The sequence below is a fragment of the Grammomys surdaster genome, unplaced genomic scaffold (assembly GCF_004785775.1).
Source record: "Grammomys surdaster isolate TR1022 unplaced genomic scaffold, NIH_TR_1.0 125231, whole genome shotgun sequence".
In the NCBI taxonomy this organism is placed as follows: domain Eukaryota; kingdom Metazoa; phylum Chordata; class Mammalia; order Rodentia; family Muridae; genus Grammomys; species Grammomys surdaster.
Genome location: NW_021620120.1, coordinates 678,652 through 700,639, shown reverse-complemented (window position 1 = coordinate 700,639; position 21,988 = coordinate 678,652). Strand labels below are relative to the sequence as shown.

Below are 21,988 nucleotides of genomic sequence, written 5' to 3'. Positions count from 1 at the left end.
TGGTGGTGGTAGGATCAGTTGTCCAACAATCACAACTTCAGGGCTACAACACCCACACCCCACCACCAGGGCCAGTTCTACTGTGCTGCCTGGGCAAGGATCAGGACCAGCATTCCCTAGTGAATGGAAATGGAATTACAGTTATGAGTCACCATGTCAGTGATTGGAATTGGACCACATTCAGCTGCCAAAACAGCCAATGCTTTTAACCACATGTTTGTACATGATACTGATTTTGGGGTGGGCCAACTCAGAGCTCTTGATCTGAGCCTGGGTAGTAGCTGAGCTGCTCAGTGCACCATTGGAGTAATCTCTCCAGCATTACTCTGATTAGATCACCCAATGCCATCTGCAGGAGGCAGGGTCAGTTCTCCTGCAATCATGCCCTCTGAACTAGCTCAACTACACCCATACATCCAGCCAACTCCACTGGGCAGCCAAGTCAAGCCACAGGACCTGCTCTCTGGATTGCTGCATCCTGCAATGGGATGGCTCACACGTGCCCATTCAACCAGGGCCAGCTCTACTGTGCAGCCCAGGCAGGTGAAAGGCCATCTCTCCTGTGTTCCTCAGCTGATGAACAGCAAGGGCAGCCTATTTGCCCTCTTAAATCAAGCCAGAGCCAGCTCTCCCAACTGTCAACAGGTGGGGAGGGTGAGACGGCAGAGAGCATCCATGCTCCTGATGCCAGCTCACAGCAGAGGTGTGGACGGGCCAGCTCTCCAATGCTCTTGCCCTCAGGACTGGATCACTCTGTCCTATCCACAGCTCTACTGTGCTTCTAAGGTGAACTGCAGGGCCTGCTCTCCCAAGTGTTACAGGTAGTGAGAGTAAGGAGGAATTGGGCATCACCTCCATACCCACCCCACCTCAAGTCCTGGGACCAGCTCTCCCTCCCTCAAACCCACAACAAGTCCACACTCACTGTAGTCCCCATTCCCAGGATCAGCTCTGCTGTGCTTCCCAGGCCAGGTAAACTATCTATTTTCCCTAGTGCAGTATCTGGTGAGGAGCTATTCCCTTTTCATGATCCCATGGGCAGCTTGGCAAACTGCACCTGTGCCACCATACAGCAGTCCAGTGATGGTAGAATCAGTTGTGCCACACTCACAACTTCAGGGCCAGCTCACCTACACCCTATCACTAAGGCCAGCTCCAATGTGCTACCTGGACAAGGTTCAGGGCCTACTGTCCCTTGTGCAACTTCTGGTGAGACATGGGACCTGTTTTCAAAAGCACTGACACCAGTGAGGCACAGGGCCACTTCTACACAGCTACTGGAGATCTAAATTGTCCCCTGCCACTGGCAGGACCAAGGTAGTCCCCATGTTCTCTACTGGTAATGTGGACCATGGACATTGACACCATCTTTTGCTGCTGCTTAGTTATGGATACAGTCATGATCCTCGGTGGCAGTTCAAGCTTGAACCACACCAAGAACCCAGGTAGCATGCCTGGCCATTCACAACAGGATACTTCTTTCGACCCTTGAGTTTCCAGTTCCATAATGTCTTCATAATGTTTAAACTGATCCACTTCTCTTTCCCTTCCATCTGTCCACCACAAAATTGCATTGAGGAGGCTCCTGCTGCAGCCTTGTCTGGTGGGTCCCTGAGTTACTTCCTCTGATTGAGCTTCAATAGTGAGGTTCCAGGATGTGTCTATGGCTCACCTGTGCCAAGGACTGAAGGGCAGATCTGTGAGTGGCATGGCTGCTCTACATTGTGGTAAGAATGGCTCTGTGTGTCTATGGCCCACCCTTGCTGAAGGGCAGGTCTCTGAGCATCTTTCCCCAGCCTCACCATGAGCATGGCATAATGCAGATCTCTGTCTGTCCTTCTCCTCCCAATGCTGCTCTGCCTGGATTTGATTTGATTTGATTTGATTTGATTTGATTTGGATTTTTATGTGTCAAAGTCATAAAACAATTTTGGTCACCAAGCCAAACATCAAACTAGGATAAGCAAACTGCCGTTTTTTCTGACCCCTGACTCATGTAAGCACCACACCACCAATAAGGTGTTTCTTTGCCCATGGCCATGGGGGTATACTGTCCTTTAGTACTGGAAGATAGTTGGATACTTTATGGAAGTTATATTTACTGAGCACAAGAAACTGTGATGCACAGCTCTCTTTGTTCTGTGAAGCTGATTTCAAGTATATTTGAAATTTAAGAAAGAAGGGGCTGTGGATCAGGTTAATGCCAGGGTCCAGCCCCAGAGGGGTCTTTTTCCTTGTTGGTTCTTCTTGAGGCCTAGGAGAGGGAAGAGCATCACTGAAGGGTAAGACTTTGTCTTACGAGATATTTATGATTGCTGTATAATGATAAAAAGTTTACTTATCTAATTCTAAGCTACTTTGCTACTGTAGCTGACCTGCCTTTTGTGTTCCTCTTAGGTAAGAAATTGGCACTTAATACCTCATCTTAAAAGAGCAGATTAAGTAAAAAATTAATTGCTAGAGCCTTTCCCCTTTTTATCCAGATGCCTCTTGCTTGTCAGGCTATGGGAGAGTTTGAAGCAATAAACTTCTATTGAACAAGAGAAGAGAATAATGCTTGCAGAGAGAAAAACTTTTACATAAGCAAATATGCATAAGCACATAAATTCATATTCAGGTTCACACATGAGCATTTACACAATTCCATTCAGACAACTTGGGCTCAGCTTGTATGCATTCTCATAATTACATAGTTACACACACACATGTATACATTCTCACATTCATATACTTACAAACACATATCCCTACTTACATATGCATATGGAGCAAAAGACCAAGCACCAGTGCAGAAAGAACTCACTCATTCTGGATGAAAAATGAGCTCCAATCTTTACTGTATAGAGAAAGAAAAAGCTTCTACATTTTTAATGCTAAATGAATTGAACCCAAATTTGTAAAAGGAAAGATTTGTTCCTTTAATCAGACTAAACATGCCTAGCTATTAAGAAAAGACCTGTCCTGGCCAATGGTAAGGAGAAGCCTGCCTGTCCCTTCTGCTCTCTCAGCAACATCTTCTTTTTTCCTTTTTCCCTCTGCATTCTGCACATTTTTCTCTTAGTTTTTTATGCTATCCAGAGCTTCTAAGTTATTCCACTCTGCATTCTCCTTCTAATCTTGCTCTCTCCTGCTGCTCTGATGTCACAATAATGCTCTTACTCTTAATGCCTTTTTTCCCAATGCTATGCCTATACTTCTAAGCTCTTCTTGAGTTCAGTTCTGTTTAAGGAGTGTTCTGTCTAAAAACTTCTCCTGAGCTCAGTTCCTCTCTCTTCTCTTTATCCTCAGCACTTATACATCTTTTAGATTACATGTTCACATGGTAAAAAGTTCATCACAAGTTCATAGGTAAAATCAAATCCTAAATTGAAATAGAAATTTAAAGCATAGAATGTTTACATGCATAGCCTTTAGGAGTAATTATCTGGCTAAAAATTCATCACCTGTCACAGCTTCACAGGTTCATTGAAGGTTAAAAAACATAATTAAGTTATTAGTGAAGTTTTGTATAGACAGACCCAGTCAATATTTTACCTTTGGTCCTAGACCTATAATAAATCATTAGTTCCCTTTTATGACCTTTTGGTTAATGGTTTTACAACCTCTTGGAATGTGCTCTGAGTAGTAGAAAGTCTGATTACTATCTAGAAGCAATTAACTGGTGATACATGAGGAGACTGTCAAAGTTTTCATTGCAGTTTTGAATATCAGAAAAGAATCTAATAGCAGTCCCACTATAATAGAACTTAATAAATACTGATATAATTTTAGGAACTCTTATAGCATCATCATTAAGAGTCAAGAAGTCTTCTATTTGTGTATATGGCATCACTACAAGACAGTACATCTTCGTAGATCTGCAGAGATCTTCTCAAAAAGGTGGGCTAATACCTAGTGGTTGTTATATAGATTTAATAATAAGAGGAAGAACATAATGATAGCAGGAATCTTTCCTAAAGTGATTTCTCCTGAGCCTTGCCTATAGGAAAAAGTCTGTCATGGATTATAATCCTAAACAGACTATCTCAGGAAGATCACCTACTCCTGACATGTGGAAGGCTTTTAAAGGTAGCAGGGAACAAGAGTATGTAGGGAGATAATTGTACCTCATAAGTCATATAATGTATGTATACATGAAAGCAGAAAGTGAAGGGGACTAGAAAAGGAGATGGTTGGGAGGGATGTGAGCAAAGTGGGATGATAATGAGGAGATACTGAGATATAGATGTGTGTGGTTGTCTCTATGGTGCCTCCTTTGGACTCAGGGAGGGGAGGTTGTATTTGGGATTTATTGTTTGAGATAAAACTAAAAAAAAAAAAATTGTTGGGAGCCGACTCCTAGCCGAAAGTGGCTATCATCTTTGCAGCCATCTCAGGCCATATACCCTGACAAGAGACTTGTTTTCAACAGCCTACAACAGCTGAGCACACTCTGATAAATATCTTGTTTTTCTCACATATCTTGTTTTGCTGTTTAGTGCCACCAGCTGCAAGGTGCACGTGGTCTCCTCACTGCTAGCTAGGTGCATGTGATATCCACGCTGCAAGGCACATGACATAGTGCCTTCAGCTGTGCTTGTCCACGAGGGCAAGGCACGTGGCAAAGGGTATAAATACCCAGGATTTCCTTCCAATGAAGGAGACTTGATCAGACTCCCTGTCTTGTCTCCATTCTTCGCGTCTCAGTCCCCACTCTCTCTCTTGCTAGGCCCTGACCCATGGACCGGAGCAGCAGAACGGGCCATTACAAAGTGGCCCCCCGAACGTGAGGCAGCTCAGGAGGCTACAAAGTGGCGCCTCAACGTTGAAGCTCCAGTAAGCGGGATACAGTGAAGGACAGCGGGAATTGGAAGCATGCATCCTCACTCCTGCGGTGGAGACCCTGCTGACTGACCCGAACAGGTTGCTACAAAAAATGTTGAAGAAGACCGCTGATTATGAGAGAATTCTGTCTATGCATACTTTAGCAGCATTAATATTTTGAAATTGGCTATATTTCTCACAGAAATTCCGCTTACAGATTTTGCACTTCTCTCATCAAAAGCTCAGTGATATTTTTGGCAAAAATAAAAAGAAGGAGTTTCATACAGAGCTTGAAAAGACCATGAAGAGCCAACAATGGGAACAAAGAACAATGCTAGAAGTGTCACAATATTTGATTCAAGTTATTCTATAGAGAAATACTGAAAAGATGTTTCTAGCACAAGAACAGAGGCATAGAGCAGTGAAATAGAATAGAGGCCACAGAAGTAAGTGCAAGCACCCAGAAATACTTGGTTTTCTTCTTTTTGCACACATGTAAACATGATTGAATATATGCAGAAACACATGTCTTTGTTCATTGCTTGTGAAGAGGTGAAATTCACATTGGGTGTCTTCTTCAATCATTCTCCACTTTATTGGAGCAAGACCTTTCCCTAAACAGGAGCTCTCTGGTATGGCTCATCTAGCTAGCCAGTTTCCCCTGGGAATCTTCAATCTTTGCTCCTGAGTACTGGCATTTAAGGTTGCCACTCTTCAATTCTAGCTTTTAGGTGGGTCTTGGGAATAAAAACTGTTGTTGATGCTTGCACAGCAAGCACTCTATCTACTGGGCTATCTCTCCAGCCAGCATTGAAGGTATCAAGACAGATGTTGGAAAAAGAGAGACTATTTAACAAATGATGCTAAAGAAACATGATATCCTTCCACAGAAAATAGACAGATCTCCAGTCAGTCATAGTGGTACATTTCTGTAATTACAGTACTTGGGAGATGAGGATAGGAGAATAAGAATGGTGTCTTATGGTTTTACTGCTGTGAGCAGACACCATGACCAAGGCAAGTCTTATAAAGGACAACATTTATTTTTATTGGATATTTTATGTATTTACATTTCAAATGTTATTCCCTTTTCTGGTTTCCCCTCTGGAATCCCCCTCTCCCATTCCCCCTCCTCATACTTCTGTGAGGATGCTCCCCCTACCACCCACCCACTCCCACCTCACTGCTCTGGCATTCCCCTACACTGGAGAATCCAGCCTTCCTAAGACCAAGGGCTTATCCTCCTATTGATGCCAGACAATGCCATCTTCCGCTACATATTCGGCTAGATGCTCCATATGTACTCTTTGGTCAGTGGTTTAGTCCCTGGAAGCTCGGGGGGGGGGTCTAGTTGATTGATATTGTTCTTATGAGGTTGCAAACCTCTTCAGCTAAAGGATAACATTTAATTGGGGCTGGCTTACAGGGATTCAGTCCATTATTATCAAGGTGAGAGTATGGCAGCATCTAGGCAGGCATGGTGCAAGCAGACCTGAGAATTCTACATCTTCATTTGAAGGCTACTAGTAGAATACTGAGTTTCAGGTAGCTAGGATGAGGGTCTTAAAGTTCACACCCATAGTGCCACGGCTACTCCAAAAAGGCCATACCTACTTGAATGGGGTCACACCTTCTAATAGTGCCACTGCCTGGGCCAAGAATATACAAACCATCACAAATGGGAACAACTATTCAATAGCACAAATCAAACCAATTATCTACCATCAAATTAAAAAAAAACCTTTCTTGACCATTTTTTCCATTAAATGGATACTGCATTTCAGGGGATTTGTATACATGAGAGAGTGAATTCAAAACTCTAAAGAGATAAAAGGAAATTGATTATTGATGTACATGGCCACCTAGAACCTCTTGCTGTTCACGTACCTGAAACTAAGGAACAAACAAAGGAAAAAAACACAAGACGCACAGAGAAACTGTGCAAGCACATTTCCCCTATGGCAGGTGGGGAAAAATACCCTATTAATTTTCACATCTATCCTGCTAATCCTGAGGGACAAGCTCTCTTGGGACTTTTATGTCTAGAGCTCAGTCTTGTTAGAGTGCTTGCAGAATTTCAGGAAAGTAGAGAAGTATCTATAGATGAAGACTGTAAGCCTTCATGTACATCATGAACTGTCAGTTCAAGTACTTCCCAACTTGTGCAATTTCTGGACCTGCACCTAAAAAAAAATGTTTTAACATTCAGTCAGGTAAGACAATGCAAATACTTCACAACCTGTGCAATTTCTGGGATTCACCTGGAAAAAAAAATGTTTTAACAATGAGTCAGTTAAGAGAGTGAATTAAGATTAAAATGTCCAATTTAGTCTGTCAGTTTCTAACATTAAACAGCAATAGGCATGGTTCAGGCTGGTTTCCTTTCTAGTGATGGACTCCTCACTGTGTACGAGGATCATGAAGACTCCTTGGCTTCTGTATCTCATTGCTATGTCTCATCTAATTGCATAGTACTTAGTTTCCTAAACATTCTCCAAATCCAAAAGCTCTAAATATTAAAACTGTAGTTAACAAAAAAGAGTTCTAATTGTACAGAGCAGTCTGGTTGATAGTATTCCTTAATAAGTAAGTATTTTCCCCATATATGTTTTGATGCTATTATTTTGATTTATGCACCAGAAGATAATAAATATATCTTGACATGGGGCTATATTTTAAACACGAATGTCTGTTGTGTTTGTAAACACATAGAAGAGACATCACTATCAAAGAAGTCACCCTGAATTGCTTAAAAGCAACCCTTGACAGAATTAAAGAAGTGGTAAGCCCATTTCTCAAAATGTCTCTCAGCTATAAAGCTTAGAATCCCTCAGAATCCTTATAAGGTTTCCCCAATTTGTTAATTATTTTCTTCATCTAGTTATTTCTACAGCTTGAATGATCTCCCTTTTGTAGGATTCACACAGATGGCAGCCTCTGTTAAACTCCACTGGAGCTAAGGAGTTCTCTCAGTGCCTTCCAGCAGCATGGTCCCTCCACACCGTTATTCTGATCCTTCCTTTATGTGCAGAGTGAATCCCGGGCATCTAGAAAAGAAAGGAACCAGAGGAAGCTACTTCTCAAACAATGTCTGCTCTGATCACTGTTACTTAGGTAATTCAGGGACTTTCTTAATATTGAAAAGAAAAGAAAACAGCTCAAAAGGCCTTTTAGTAAATGTTGAAAGTGTAGTCAAATATTAAATGTTTTACAGTTAATTTATTCACAATCACTTAAGAATTTTACTTTCATTTAGAGGAACACTATTATTTTAATTAATTATGCACTTAAAACAAAAGGATACATTTTTATAGACAATGAGTTTTGAAAAAAAGGAATAGAGGGATTGTATTTGGGGGAAAAAGGCAGACTAATACAGAAAACATGTTTTTAGATGAGAGAAGAGCTGGACAGTTCCATCATCTGTGGAAGAAACAGAGATGAGACAGACAGGCTTCTGGGATCTCAGAAGAGAACATAGCTGCCATTGTTACACTGATATAGCTAGAAGAGAAAAGAGGAAAGTTCTTTAGTATCTGATGAGTAAGCTTATTTTATAATAAGGGGAATACAGGACCCAAGAAGCTAGACCACAAGAAAAGACAGAATTTCAAGTATACTAAAATGAGTATTTGGCAATTGCTGCTGGTGAAATGAGCGAGAGACTGCAGAGTCTATATAGGAAGAGCTTTTCTGATCCAGGGTCTCTGGGATTTAAAAAAAACACCTCAGGGTAACTAGGAAAACAGAACCACAAGAAAGCACAATGTATAATGGAAGAAGTAGCTTGGACCAGTCAGAGCAACACATGACTGTAACCCCAGCACTTGGGAGGCTGGAGCAGGATAATTGTGCTTATATGGAGACCATCCCAATAAACAAACACACACACAAACAAGCAAACAACAGAGGAAGAGCCCCTGGGTAAAGAGCCACATCTGTTAAGTGCTTACTATCCAAGTAGGGAAACCCAGGTTTAGATCCTTAACACTCAGTAAAAAAAAAAAAAAAAAAAAAATGGGGTTTAGTAATGTGTGTTTATGAACTCAGACCTGGAAAAGTAGAGCCAGGAGAATTTCTAGAGCTCTCTGTCAAGTCAGCTTAGATGAATAGGTAACCTTAAGATTTAGGGAGACATCAGATATCAACCCATTGCCTCTACATGCACTCACATACTATTAGAAATTGAATTTGGAAATATTTAATGGCTCATATTTTAGAGAACTTTAAGCCCAACATCAAATATAGTTGGGAAGAATATACACAAATACTGTCAGACTTTGCCTACTGTGGTCATCTGCTTCCATGATGTTTCCTAGACTGTAAATAAAACAAAAAGTCTATATAACAACATTTCTATTTTTTCTGCATTTTACATAGACAAAGTATAGTTATAGCCATATTAAAAACATGCCTTTCCTTTTCATTTTTTATTATGCATTAAAAATGTGTCAATTTAGATTTTTAAACTAGCTTGCAAGGTAATGAATTTCAATGTGGGATTTTTCAAACATATTTCATTTTGGTTGATTTTGCTCCTCACTCCTGTCTTCTCCATCTCCTTCTCTTATGTTGGTCCCCTGTATTTTCCTTCCACATTGTTTCAGAGTTTTCCACACTTGTTTCTCGAAAGTTCTTCTTTTCCCAGTCACATGGTCCCCTTTGTAGTTTGCTGGATTTTACCCATGTTTACATCCACTTTGATTTACATATTTATCCAGGACTGAATATAAGTGAAAACATGTGACATTTGTCTTTCTGTGCCTGGATTTGCCTGCTTTACATCACAGTTTTAGTTCCATGTATTTTCCTGCAAATCCATCATTTTGTATTACTTTACTATTGGAAAAAATTTCATTGTGAACATATACCAAGTTTTCATTATTGTTACTTGATGGAGATCTAGGCTAGTTTATCTTCCTGAACATTGTGAATACATCAAGAATGAGCATAGATTTGAAAGTATCTCTGTAGTAGGATGTAGAGTCCTCTGGGTTCATCCCAGATTCAGGATAGCTGGAACACATGGTGGTTCTATTTTTAATTTTTAGAGAAACATTCAGCCTGATATCCATGGTGGCTACACTACTTTACATTCGTACATTTACATTCGTCGTCTTCTACTTTCTTAATAAAGGCCAACATGTCTGGAGTGAGAGAAATCTCAAAGTAGGCTAACTTGCATTTCTTTGGTATGTAAGGAAGCTGAACACTTTAAAACTATTAGCCATTTATATCTCTCTTTTTTAGGGAAATTTCTGTTTAGGTGTTTGGACCATTTATTGATTGGTAAAATTTTCTGTGGTTAACTTTTGCAATCCATTACATGCTTTAAATACTAATTCTTTGCCTGAAGTATAGCTAGAGAATAATTTTTTCCATTCTGCAGGCTCTGTGGATAGCATCTTGCTGTGCAAAATATTTTAATTTCATGAAATGACATTGGCCAATTTCGTCGAAGCCATGTTTCTTTTCTTCAAAGGGTAAGTAGTTGGAATGAGTCCATCTACTCTTATCCTCCTCTAGTTGGAGTCTTTCAAGTGTACTTACCTTGCATATGTCTATAGGTGGACTATTTAAAGGCTACTCCTTGTTGGAGCTAACTTAAGAGATACGGAGAAGATAGGGTCACAATGGAAATGTTCATATAAAGAAAATGTGGTGGACTTGTGTTCTGCACAAAGTCACTAGCTAAAAGGAAAGGATTAGAGATAATATGGTACATAAGATGTTTAATCACAAACCACAACACTCATTTAACATTGTTATTTAACATTATAATGGGAAACTACTAGGAAAAACTTGAGGAGACATCATGGAAAACAATAACTCACTCTCAAAATACTTTGGTTATGAAAAGAAAATCTATGGCCAGAAAGACTGGTATACATGCAGGGTAGTAGTGTATAATAATTGTCCTTTCTTATAGGTGATGTCCAATCAAACCTCAGTCACTGAATTTCTCCTCCTGGGAGTGACAGACATACAAGAATTAAACCCTATTCTCTTTGCAATTTTCTTCACTATCTACTTTGTCAATATAACTGGGAATTGAGCCATCCTGATGATTGTCATCTTGGACCCAAGACTCCACTCACCTATGTATTTCTTCCTGGGAAACCTAGCATGTCTAGACATCTGCTTCTCCACTGTGACACTGCCAAAGATGTTGGAGAACCTCCTCTCCACAAGTAAAGCAATTTCCTTCTTGGGATGCATAACTCAGCTTCATTTCTTCCATTTCCTGGGTAGCACTGAGGCCATGCTGCTGCCAGTGATGGCATTTGACCGCTTTGTGGCTATCTGCAGACCACTCCACTATTCTGTCATCATGAATCACCAGCTCTGTGTTCACATGACTGTTACTATCTGGACCATGGGCTTTTTCCATGCCTTGCTTCACTCTGTAATGACATCTTGTTTGAGCTTCTGTGGTCCCAATCATATCCATCATTTCTTCTGTGATGTTAAGCCATTGCTGGATCTGGCCTGTGGAAACACTGAGCTCAATCTTTGGCTGCTCAATACAGTCACAGGCACCATTGCCCTCACTCCCTTTTTTCTGACACTTCTCTCCTATTTCTACATCATCTCCTATCTTTTCCTCAAGACTCGTTCTTGCAGCATGCTCCACAAAGCACTGTCTACTTGTGCATCTCACTTCATGGTTGTTATTCTGCTCTATGTTCCTGTTCTCTTCACCTACATTCGTCCCACCTCAGGCAGCTCTCTGGATCAGGAGCGAATCATTGCCATCATGTACAGTGTGGTCACTCCTGCTCTCAATCCACTCATCTACACTTTGAGAAACAAGGAAGTGAGGAGTGCATTGAATAGGAAGGTGAGAAGATGTCTCTTACTTAAAGAAATCTAAAGAACTCTGCTGAGGTGTAAATAACCAGGCAATGAGAAATTAAGATATATTCTTATGTATAGTAGATGTACACATATTTTACTGAAAAAATTGAATGATGTAAAAAGATCTAATGGGGTTGATCTTTTAAAGGAAGAGAAACTTAATTTGTGTGCCTCTAATCATAGAATTCATTTACTGAATTTGATTTTGGCGTATCAGCTGATAGCATTGACTTTAACTTAAACTGTAATATGTCTTGTATGTAACTGGGTATAGAAATTTGTGTATACTACCCATGTCTAGTATATTTAGTACTTACACTTGTTTATCATTCAACTCATATTATTTGGATGAATATCATTATGCTTGCTTATTTTGAGGAATTATTAAAACTATGGTATCTAAATTTGAAGTTACTTGCAAATCATGAATGAGCTACTAAAAGTTTCAGTGTGTTAATATTGGGCTGTTGGTAAAGAGTGAATAAGTTCTTATTTTTAAATTTTTACTACTGATTATTATTTTTGAGATTAGGTCTCCTGTAGCTCAGGCTGAACTTGAATTACTCATCACTTGCTTCCAACTCTTAGTAGCTGAGATTATAGGTCTGTATCTACTACTATCCCTGTCTGGAGCCTCCAGACCTGGTGCAAGTTGAAAGGTGACAAAGTAGGATTCTGGTATGACTTTAAAGACTGATTGTCTCCAGACATTCTAGCTCTCTAACTATATTTAATTGCTGATGATAACTTCTAAAATGTTCTAAAAACTTTATTACTCTTTCTGGGGATTAAAAACCCCTGGTTTGGGCAACTAATACCTGTAGCCTAATGGGGGTTATTCAATAAAGGATTGATTGCCAGAGTCATTTCCCTTTTGCCACATGCCTCTTGCTTGTCGGACTACGGGGTAATGCGAAGCAATAAATTTCTATTGAAAAAAGAGAATAACGCTCACAGAAGGAAAAACTTTCACATAAACAAATATGGATAAACTCACATAAATTGATATACAGACTCATGCATGCACATTTATACATTGCTATTCAAACCAGTTGGTTCCAACTTGTATACATTTTCACAATTACATACTTACACAAGCACCAGTGCAGAAAGAACTCACTCATTCTGGATGAAAATTGAGCACAAATCTTGATTGCATAGAGAAAGAAAAATCTTCTACCCTTTTAATGCTAAAGAAATTAAACCCAAGTTTGTAAGTAGAAAGCTTTGTTCCTTTTAATAAGACTAAGACTGCCTTGTTATTAAGAAAAGACCTGTTCTGGCCCATAGTAAGGAGAAGCCTGACTGCTCCTTTTCCTCTCTTCAGTTTCTTCATGTTTTCCTTTGCCCTCTGCAGTCTGCACATTGCTCAATGAGTTTTTTATGTTACCTACAGTTTCTATGTTACTCCACTCTGCATTCTCCTTCTAATCTTGCTCTCTTGTCCTACTCTGATAACACAATAATGCTTTAACTCTAATTGCCTTTTCTCACAATGCTGTCTATACTTCTAAGTTCTTCTTGAGTTCAATTCTGCCTAAAAGATCTCTTCTATTCTAAAATGTCTGCTCACATCTGTCTTTAAAAAGGGGGGGGGGGATCGGTCTAAAAAGTTCTCCTCAGCTCAGTTTGGACTCTTTATTTTGTACTCAGCACTTACACATCTTTCAGAATACATGATCACATGGTAAAAAGTCCATCACAGGTTCACATGGAAAATCAAATCATAAATCAAATAAGAAGTTTACAACAGTGAATGTGACCCCATGGGCAGCTTTGTGTACTGCACCTGTCCCACCATATAGCAGACTAGTGCTGGTAGGATCAGTTCTCCCACACTCAGGTCTTCAGGACAAGCTCACCCCACCACCTGGGCCAGCTCTACTGTATTGCCTGATCAACATTCAGGGCCTGCTCTTCCAAGTTTAACTGCTGGTGAGATGTGGCACCAGTTCTCAAGAGCACTGCAAACAGTGAGGTACAGGGCCACTTCTGAACAGCTACTGGAAATTTAAATGGTACCCTGCCACTGTCCTGACTGGGGATGACTCCATGTTCTCTAGTGACAATATGGACCATGGATACTGACACTACCTCCTGCTGCTGCTTAGTCAAGGATCCAGTCATGATCTTCAGTGGCTGTTCAGGCTTGAACCTCACCAAGGCCCCAGTTGGCTAGGGTGGCCACACACAGCAGGCCACTTCTCTCCACCCTTGACTCTTCAGTTCCATCTGTCTTCATAATGCTCAAGCTGCTCCACTTCTCTTTCTCTCCCGTCTGTCTGGCACATACTCAAACATTGTAGAGGCTTCTGCTGCATGCTAACACCTTGGCTGATGCACCACTGAGTGACTTCCTCTGACTGAGATTTAATAGTGAGGTGCCAGACAAGTGTCTATGGTTTACCTGTGCTAAGGACTGGAAGGCATGTCTGTGGGTGGCATGGCTGCTCTACATTGTGGTAAGAATGGCTCTGTGTCTATAGCCCACCAATGTTGAAGGGCAGGTGTCTAGGCATCTTTGCACACCGACACCATGAGACATGGCAGAATATAGATCTCTTCTCCCATGTTGTACTGCCTGGATCTGATTTGGTTTGATTTGAATTTTTTATGTGTCCTAAGCATAAAACAATTTTGGCCACTAAGCCAAGCATCAACGTAGGATGAGGATGAACAAACTGCTACTTGCTCTGCTCCTGAGTCATGTATAAGAACCACACCACCAATACGCTGTTTCTTTGCCCATTTCCACAGGGGTTTACTGTCTAGTACTGGAAGATACTTGGATACTTTATGGAAGATGTGTTGGCTGAGGACAAGAAACTATAGTACACAGCTCTCTTTGTTCTGTGAAGCTTATTACAGTAGAAATGAAATTTAAGAAAGAAGAGGCTATGGATGGCGAGGGGAAGGCTTTTAAAGGTAACAGGGAAAAAGAATACATAAGGAGATAATTTTATATCATAAGACATCTGACATATACATATATGAAAGGAGGTGAATGAGTCTAGAAAGGAAGATGATTGGGAAGGATGTAAGCAAAGTGGAACAATAATGAGGAGATACTACGATATACATGTGTGTGGTTGTCTCTATGGAACCTCCTTCGGACTCTAGGGAGGAGAAGTTGCATGTGGGATGTATTGTATGACAGATAACTAAAGAGAACAAACTGAAGAAAAAGCTTGATTATGAGAGAATCTGAGCTATGCACATTTTTGCAGCATTAATATTTTGAAAATGGCTCTATTTCCCACAGCCATGTACAGGTTTTGAACTTATCTCATCAAAAGCCCAGTGATAAAAAAGAAATTGTGTTAGTGTACACAGCCACTAAAATCTGTGTTGTTCATAAACCTGAAACTATTGAACAAACAAAGTTTAAAACACACACACACACAGGGAGAGCAAAGGAAACACATAAGCAATATCCCCTATGGCAAGTGGGGAAAAATACCCTATTAATTTTCACATCTAACCTGCTCAGCCCAAAGGACAAGCTCTCTTAGGACTTTTATGCCTACAGCTCGATCTTGTTAGAGTGCTTGCAGAATTTCAGGCCAGTAGAGAGTTGTATACAGATGAAGACTGTAAACCAGATGTACAGCATGAACTGTCACTTCAAGTACTTTCCAACTTGCACAATTTATGGACATGCACCTGAAAAAAAAATGTTTTAACAGTCATTCAGGTAAGAGAGTGAATTAGGATTAAAATGTCTCATTCTTTAGTCTGTCAGTTTGTAACATTAAACACCAAAAGGCGTGGTTCAGGCTGATTTCCTTTCTAGTGATGGACTTCTCACTGTGTATGAAGATCATAAAGGCTCTTTGGCTTCTCTATTTCATTACTATGTCTCATCTAATTGCATTGTACTTGATTCTCTAAACACTCTCCAAATCTGAAATATTAAAAGTACAGTTAACAAAACAGAGTTCTGATTGTACACAGCAGTCTGCTTGACAGTTTTCCTTAATAGGTAAATATTTCCCCACATGTGTTTTGGTGCTATTATTTCGATTTCTAGCTCAAAGAATGGTAAATATATTTTTTCATGAGGCTAGATTTTAAACAGAAATGTCTATTATCTGTATAGACACATAGAATATGGATCACTATCAAAAAAAAAGCCACCCGGAATTGTTTGAAAGCAACCCTTGACAGAATTACCCAGTTGATAACCTCATTTCTCAGAATGTCTTCCAGCTATTAAGGTTAGAATCCCTCAGAGTCCTTATATGTTTTTCCCAGTTCATTAATTATTTTATTTCTCTAGTTATTTCTAAATGTTGGGTGATTCCCCTTTGTAGGAATCACCAGTGTCAGTCTCTGTTCAGCTCTGCTGCACCTAAGGAGTTCTCTTGGTGGCTGCCAGCAACACTGGCTCTCCACACACTGATTCTAATTCTTTGTTCATATACAGAGTGAATCCAGGTCATCTTAAAAAGAAAGAAACCAGGGGAAGCTACTTCTCATAATGGTGTCTGCTCTGGTCAGTGTTTCTTTGAGAGCTAATTCAGGTACTTTCCTAATATCAAGGAGAAAGTAAAGCAACTCAAAAAGCCTTTTAGTAAACTTTGAAGGTGTAATCAAATATTAAATGTCATACAATTAATTTATTCATATTTATTTAAGAATTTTACTTTCATTGAAAGGTACACTATTATTTTAAGTATGCACTTAAAAAGAAAAGATATGTTTTTACAGAAAATGACTTTTGAAAGAAAGGAATGGAGGGGTTGTGTTTGAAAAAAAAAAAGTAGACCACTAGAGAAAACATGTTTTTAGATGAGAGAAGAGCTGGACACTTCCAGAATCTGAGGAGCAAACTGATTAGGCAGACAAGCTTCTGGGATCAAACAAGAGAACACAGTTACCATTGTTACACTGATGGAGCCAGAAGAAAAAGAAGTTCTTTAGTATCTGATGAGTGAGCTATTTTATAAGTCCAAGAAGCTAGACTACAAGAAAAGACAGGATTTCAAGTATACTAAAATGATTATTTGGCAATTGCTCCTGGTGAAATGAGGGAGGGACTGCTGAGTTCACAGAGGGAAGAGCTTTTCTGATCTAGGGTCACTAGGATTAAAAGAACACCTCAGCGCATCTAGGAAAAGAGAAGCACACACAAAAAAAGCACCATGTATAATGCAAGAAGTAACTTGGACCAGTCAGAGCAGCACAGGACTAAAATCCCAGCACTTAGAAGGCTGAGGCAGAAGAGTAGTGCTTATATGGAGATCATGTCTCAAAAAACTAACAAACAAGCAAACAACAGAGAAAGAGTTCTGGGGAAATGGTCCCATCTGTTAAGTGTTTACTATCCAAGCAGGAAGACTCAGGTTTAGATCCTTAACACTCAGAAATAAAGAACAAGTGTGGTAATCTGTGTTTGAATATGGGGACATGGGGAAGTAGAGGCAGGAGAATTTCTGGAGCTCTCTGTCAAGTCAGCCTAGGTGAATCGGTGACCAACAGATTCAGCAGGACACTCCACCTCAATCAATCAATCAATAAATAAATAAATAAAACTTAGGAAAACATATGATATCAGCCAATTGCCTCTACATGTACTCACATACCATTAGAAATATAACTTGGAAATATTTAATGGCTTATATTTTATGGAACTTGAAGCCCATCATCAATATAGTTGGGAAGAATATACACAGATACAGTTAGACTTTGGCTATTGTGATCATCTGCTTCCATCGTGTTTCCTAGGTTGTGAATAACAAAAAGTCTGTATAAGGACATTTATTTTTCTCCTTTTTTTCATAGACAAAATATAGTTGCTATTATGTTAAAACATAGCTCTCCTTTTCATTTTTATGAAGGAAATGTATTGATTTTGTTTTTAAAATTAGCTTGCAAGATAGTGGATTAACAAGTGGGATTTTCAAACATTTCATTTTGCTTGATTTTGTTCCCTCTCCTGTCTTCTCCCTATCTCCTCCTCTTATGTTGGTCCCCTGGATTTTCCTTCCACATTATTCCACAGTATTCCATATTTGTTTATTTAAAGTTCTTCTTTTCCTAGTCACATGGTCCTCTTTGTAGTTTGCTAGTTTGTACTTTGTCCATGATTACAAACACTTAGATCTACATATTTCTGTACCTAGTTTGCCTGTGCTTATTATCACAGTTCCTGAAAATCCATAATTTCATTGTACTTGAAAGATGGATAAAATTTAGTTTTGAATCTATACTAAGTTTTCATTATTGATTGCTACTTGATAAACATCTAGGCTCATTCATTTTCCTGATCGCTATAAATGCAGCAGGAATGAACATGGATATGCAAGCATCTCTGTAGTAGAACATAGAATCCTTGGGGTTCATCCCAAATTCAATATAGCTGGGTCACATCGTTTTAATTTTTAGAGGAACAACCAGTCTGGTTCCCATGGTGGCTGCATCACTTCACATTCCTCTCCAGCATTTGTTGTCATCTGCTTTCTTAATGATCACCACTGTGTTTGGAGGGAGAGAAATGTCAAGGTAGACTAACTTGAATTTCTTTGATAGCTAGCTAAGTTGAACACATTTAAACTATTTATTAGCAATTCATATCTCATTTTTTTTTAGGAATGTCTATTTAGGTATTCATTCCATTTACTGATTAGTAGAGTTTTCTGTGGTTAACTTTTGCAATCCATTACATACTTTAGATACTAATTTTTTGCCTGAAGTATAACTCCAGAATATTTTTGCCCATTCTGTAGGCCCTGTGATTAGCATATTTTCTGTGCAGAATATTTTAATTTCATGTAATCATGTCAGCCAATTCCTTCGATGCTTTGTTTTTTTTTCTTTAAAGGGTCAGTGGATGGAATGAGTCCATCTACTCGTATCCTACTCTAGTTGGAATCTGTCAACTGTATTTACCTCGAAGATGTCTACTTGGTGGGTTATTTAAAAGCTACTCCTTGTTGGAGCCAACTTAAGAGATGAGAAGAAGATAGGCTCAAAATGAAAATGTTCACGTAAAGAAAATGTGATGGGCTTTTGTTCTACACAAAGCCACTAACTAAAAAGGAAAGGATTAGGGATAATACAGTAAATAAGATGTTTGATCACAACCCAAAACAGACACTCATTTAACATTGTTATTTAACATAATAATGGGTAAACACTAGGAAAAACTTGAGAAGGCATCATGGATAATGGTAACTCACTCTCAAAATACTTTGGTTAAGAAAAGAAAATCTAGGCTCAGGAAGACTGGTCAACACCCAGGGTAGTGTTGTATAATAATTATCCTTTCTTATAGGTGATGTCCAATCAAACCTCAGTCACTGAATTTCTCCTCCTGGGAGTGACAGACATACAAGAATTAAACCCTATTCTCTTTGCGATTTTCTTCACTATCTACTTTGTCAATATAACTGGGAATGGAGCCATCCTGATGATTGTCATCTTGGACCCAAGACTCCACTCACCTATGTATTTCTTCCTGGGAAACCTAGCATGTCTAGATATCGGCTTCTCCACTGTGACACTGCCAAAGATGTTGGAGAACCTCCTCTCCACAAGTAAAGCAATTTCCTTCTTGGGATGCATAACTCAGCTTCATTTCTTCCATTTCCTGGGTAGCACGGAGGCTATGCTGCTGCCAGTGATGGCATTTGACCGCTTTGTGGCTATCTGCAGACCACTCCACTATTCTGTCATCATGAATCACCAGTTCTGTGTTCACATGACTGTTACTATCTGGACCATGGGCTTTTTCCATGCCTTGCTTCACTCTGTAATGACATCTCGTTTGAGCTTCTGTGGTCCCAATCATATCCATCATTTCTTCTGTGATGTTAAACCATTGCTGGATCTGGCCTGTGGGAACACTGAGCTCAACCTTTGGCTGCTCAATACAGTCACAGGCACCATTGCCCTCACTCCCTTTTTTCTGACACTTCTCTCCTATTTCTACATCATCTCCTATCTTTTCCTCAAGACCCGTTCTTGCAGCATGCTCCACAAAGCACTGTCTACTTGTGTCTCTCATTTCATGGTTGTTATTCTGTTCTATGCGCCCGTTCTTTTTATCTACATCCGTCCTGCCTCAGGCAGCTCTCTGGATCAGGAGCGAATCATTGCCATCATGTACAGTGTGGTCACTCCTGCTCTCAATCCACTCATCTACACTTTGAGAAACAAGGAAGTGAGGAGTGCATTGAATAGGAAGATGAGCAGATGGCTCTGACTTGAAAAAATCTACAGAGCTCGTCTCAGGCATAAATAACCAGGGAGTGAATAAGTTTAGAAACAGCTAGATTTGACAGTTTTACTAATGTATGTTATAGAGAAAATTGGAAAATGAAAAATATATAGAAAATGTATCTGGTGATATAAACTGATGTTTTCTCAGATAATGCAGGATACTTGAACATGTAGGACACTAGGCCCAGAATCCTTTTCCTGAGTGTTTTTGAGGATATCAGTTTATCACTTTTGCTTATCTTAGATCTATTCTAATGTTTTATTGCATGTCATTAGACTAAGAAATATGTATGTACCATCCATTTTTAAGATAAATTAATAGTAATTGTTTGTTTAACTGTTTGTACCTTTTGGTTAATACATTTAGTGAAGGGAATAAAGTTATTATGCTTTTTCTCTTTTCTCTTACATTGTATTTTCCCTGTCCTCTTCTCCTCTCAGTTTCTCCCTAACTCACCTCCCCTCCAAATCTACTTCCTTTCTGTTTTCCACTAAAAAAATAGTAGATTTCTAAGTGTTAACAACCAAACATGACAAAATAAAATATAATAGGATAAAACAAGATTCATCAGATCAAAGCTGGACAAGGCAACCCAAAAAGGAAAAAAAAGAAAAGTCCCAAGAGAAGTGACATGAAGCAGAGACCCACTCATTCACACACTCAAAAGCCCCATAAAAATACTAAGCTGGAAGTTATAATAAGTATGCAGAGGACCTCTTGCAGACCTGTGTAGGCTTCATGCTTGCTGCTTCCATATCTGTGAGTTCATATAAGCCTTGCTTAGTTGATTCAGAGAGTTTTGTTCTGGTGTCTTCCATTCCCTAATGCTCTTATGCTTCCTCTTCTAAGGTGTTCTCTGAGCTCTGATGGGAGAGGTTTGATGAAGACATCCCATTTAGATCTATGCATTCCAAGGATTCTTTCCCTGAGTAATGTCTGGCTATGGGTCTCAGCATCTTTTTCTGTCTGCTGCAGAATGCAGCTTCTCTGATGATGACTATTTAGGCACTGATCTATAAGTATAGCGGAATATTATTAGGAATCACTTTATAGATACTATCTATTTGTTTATTCATTTGTTTGTTTGTTCATTCATTTGTTTGTTTATTTGTAGCAGTATTGTTTGGTTTTACCCTAGGTCTGAGCTATCTAGTCTCTGGTTCTTCATCACCAAATCAGTGTCAGGTATAGGTTCTGTCTCATGGAGTGACCTTAAATCAAATCAGACAATGGTTGGCTACTCACACAAGTTCTGGACTATTATTGCCTTATCATATCTTGCAGCCAGGACAGATGTTAAGGTTTTGTGTCTGGTTTGTTGTTTACATTTCTCTTTTGGTAGCCAACAGAGTACATTCCTGTACTAAAGACTAGACGTGGGATGAAGTCTCCAAATAGGCACCAGCTGGACTTCTCAATAGTCAATAACTTGTGTGGGTGTTATCCTGGGCAATGGGACTCTGATGTCAGTTTATGGAGAGCAACCTATTGTTTTTTCAAAAGCCTGGGTTGTTTTGGGATTTCCATGAGAACTTCTTGGCCAATAAATCAATCGCCTGCAACCCAGCCCCACCATCAGAAACATTATTTGATAACACGAGATGCCCCATTGAGATTCCATCTCCCTTATTATTAAGAAACCTCATTAGGATTGCTTTCATATACTTTGGAAGTTTCCATTGCACTAGATTTCAGTTCCAGTTGTCTCTCCTCACATTCCCTCCCTCAACCCTACTTCCCTTCCTTCTCCTCACCTTATCCTCCAGTTCCCATCCCCACTCACTCCCATTCAGTCCATAAAATCTATTCTATTTCTGCCTCAAGGGAGAAAGCCATGTCTCCCTGCCCCAATCCCTTCCTCTATACCTAAACTCTCTGGAATGTAAGTTGGTTATTACTTATTTAATGGCTAATATCCACAAATAAGTGAATACATCGCATGCCCTTTTTCCAGGCTGCCTACAGAAAAACATCACATGTCTGTTCTCAGCAAAAGATCCTCCCATGTATCTGCTTCAGCAAAAATATCCACCAGCCTGGGAGCACATATGGAGGGACCCATGGCTCCAGCTGTATATGTAGGGGAGGATGGCCTTATCAGGC

The 21,988-nt window shown here is 39.6% G+C and overlaps 1 protein-coding gene, 1 non-coding gene and 1 pseudogene across 2 annotated transcripts; 2 read left to right on the top strand and 1 right to left on the bottom strand.

Annotated features, from left to right (window-relative positions):
• Positions 1-1,904: 1,904 nt before the first annotated feature.
• On the bottom strand, positions 1,905-2,046 carry LOC114637266. Its single transcript, XR_003713741.1, has one exon. It is a non-coding gene; the product is annotated as a small nucleolar RNA SNORA48 (small nucleolar RNA).
• Positions 2,047-10,735: 8,689 nt separating this feature from the next.
• On the top strand, positions 10,736-11,677 carry LOC114637241 (annotated as a pseudogene).
• Positions 11,678-18,940: 7,263 nt separating this feature from the next.
• On the top strand, positions 18,941-19,867 carry LOC114637237 (olfactory receptor 12D2-like). The gene has a single exon (XM_028785461.1). It carries the CDS (start codon positions 18,941-18,943, stop codon positions 19,865-19,867), a length of 927 nt encoding a protein of 308 aa, XP_028641294.1.
• The last annotated feature ends 2,121 nt before the right edge of the window (positions 19,868-21,988 follow it).

What these genes read in the sequence shown, in the direction of transcription:
- LOC114637237 (XM_028785461.1), top strand. Translation starts at nt 18,941, where the DNA reads ATGTCCAATCAAACCTCAGTCACTGAATTTCTCCTCCTGGGAGTGACA.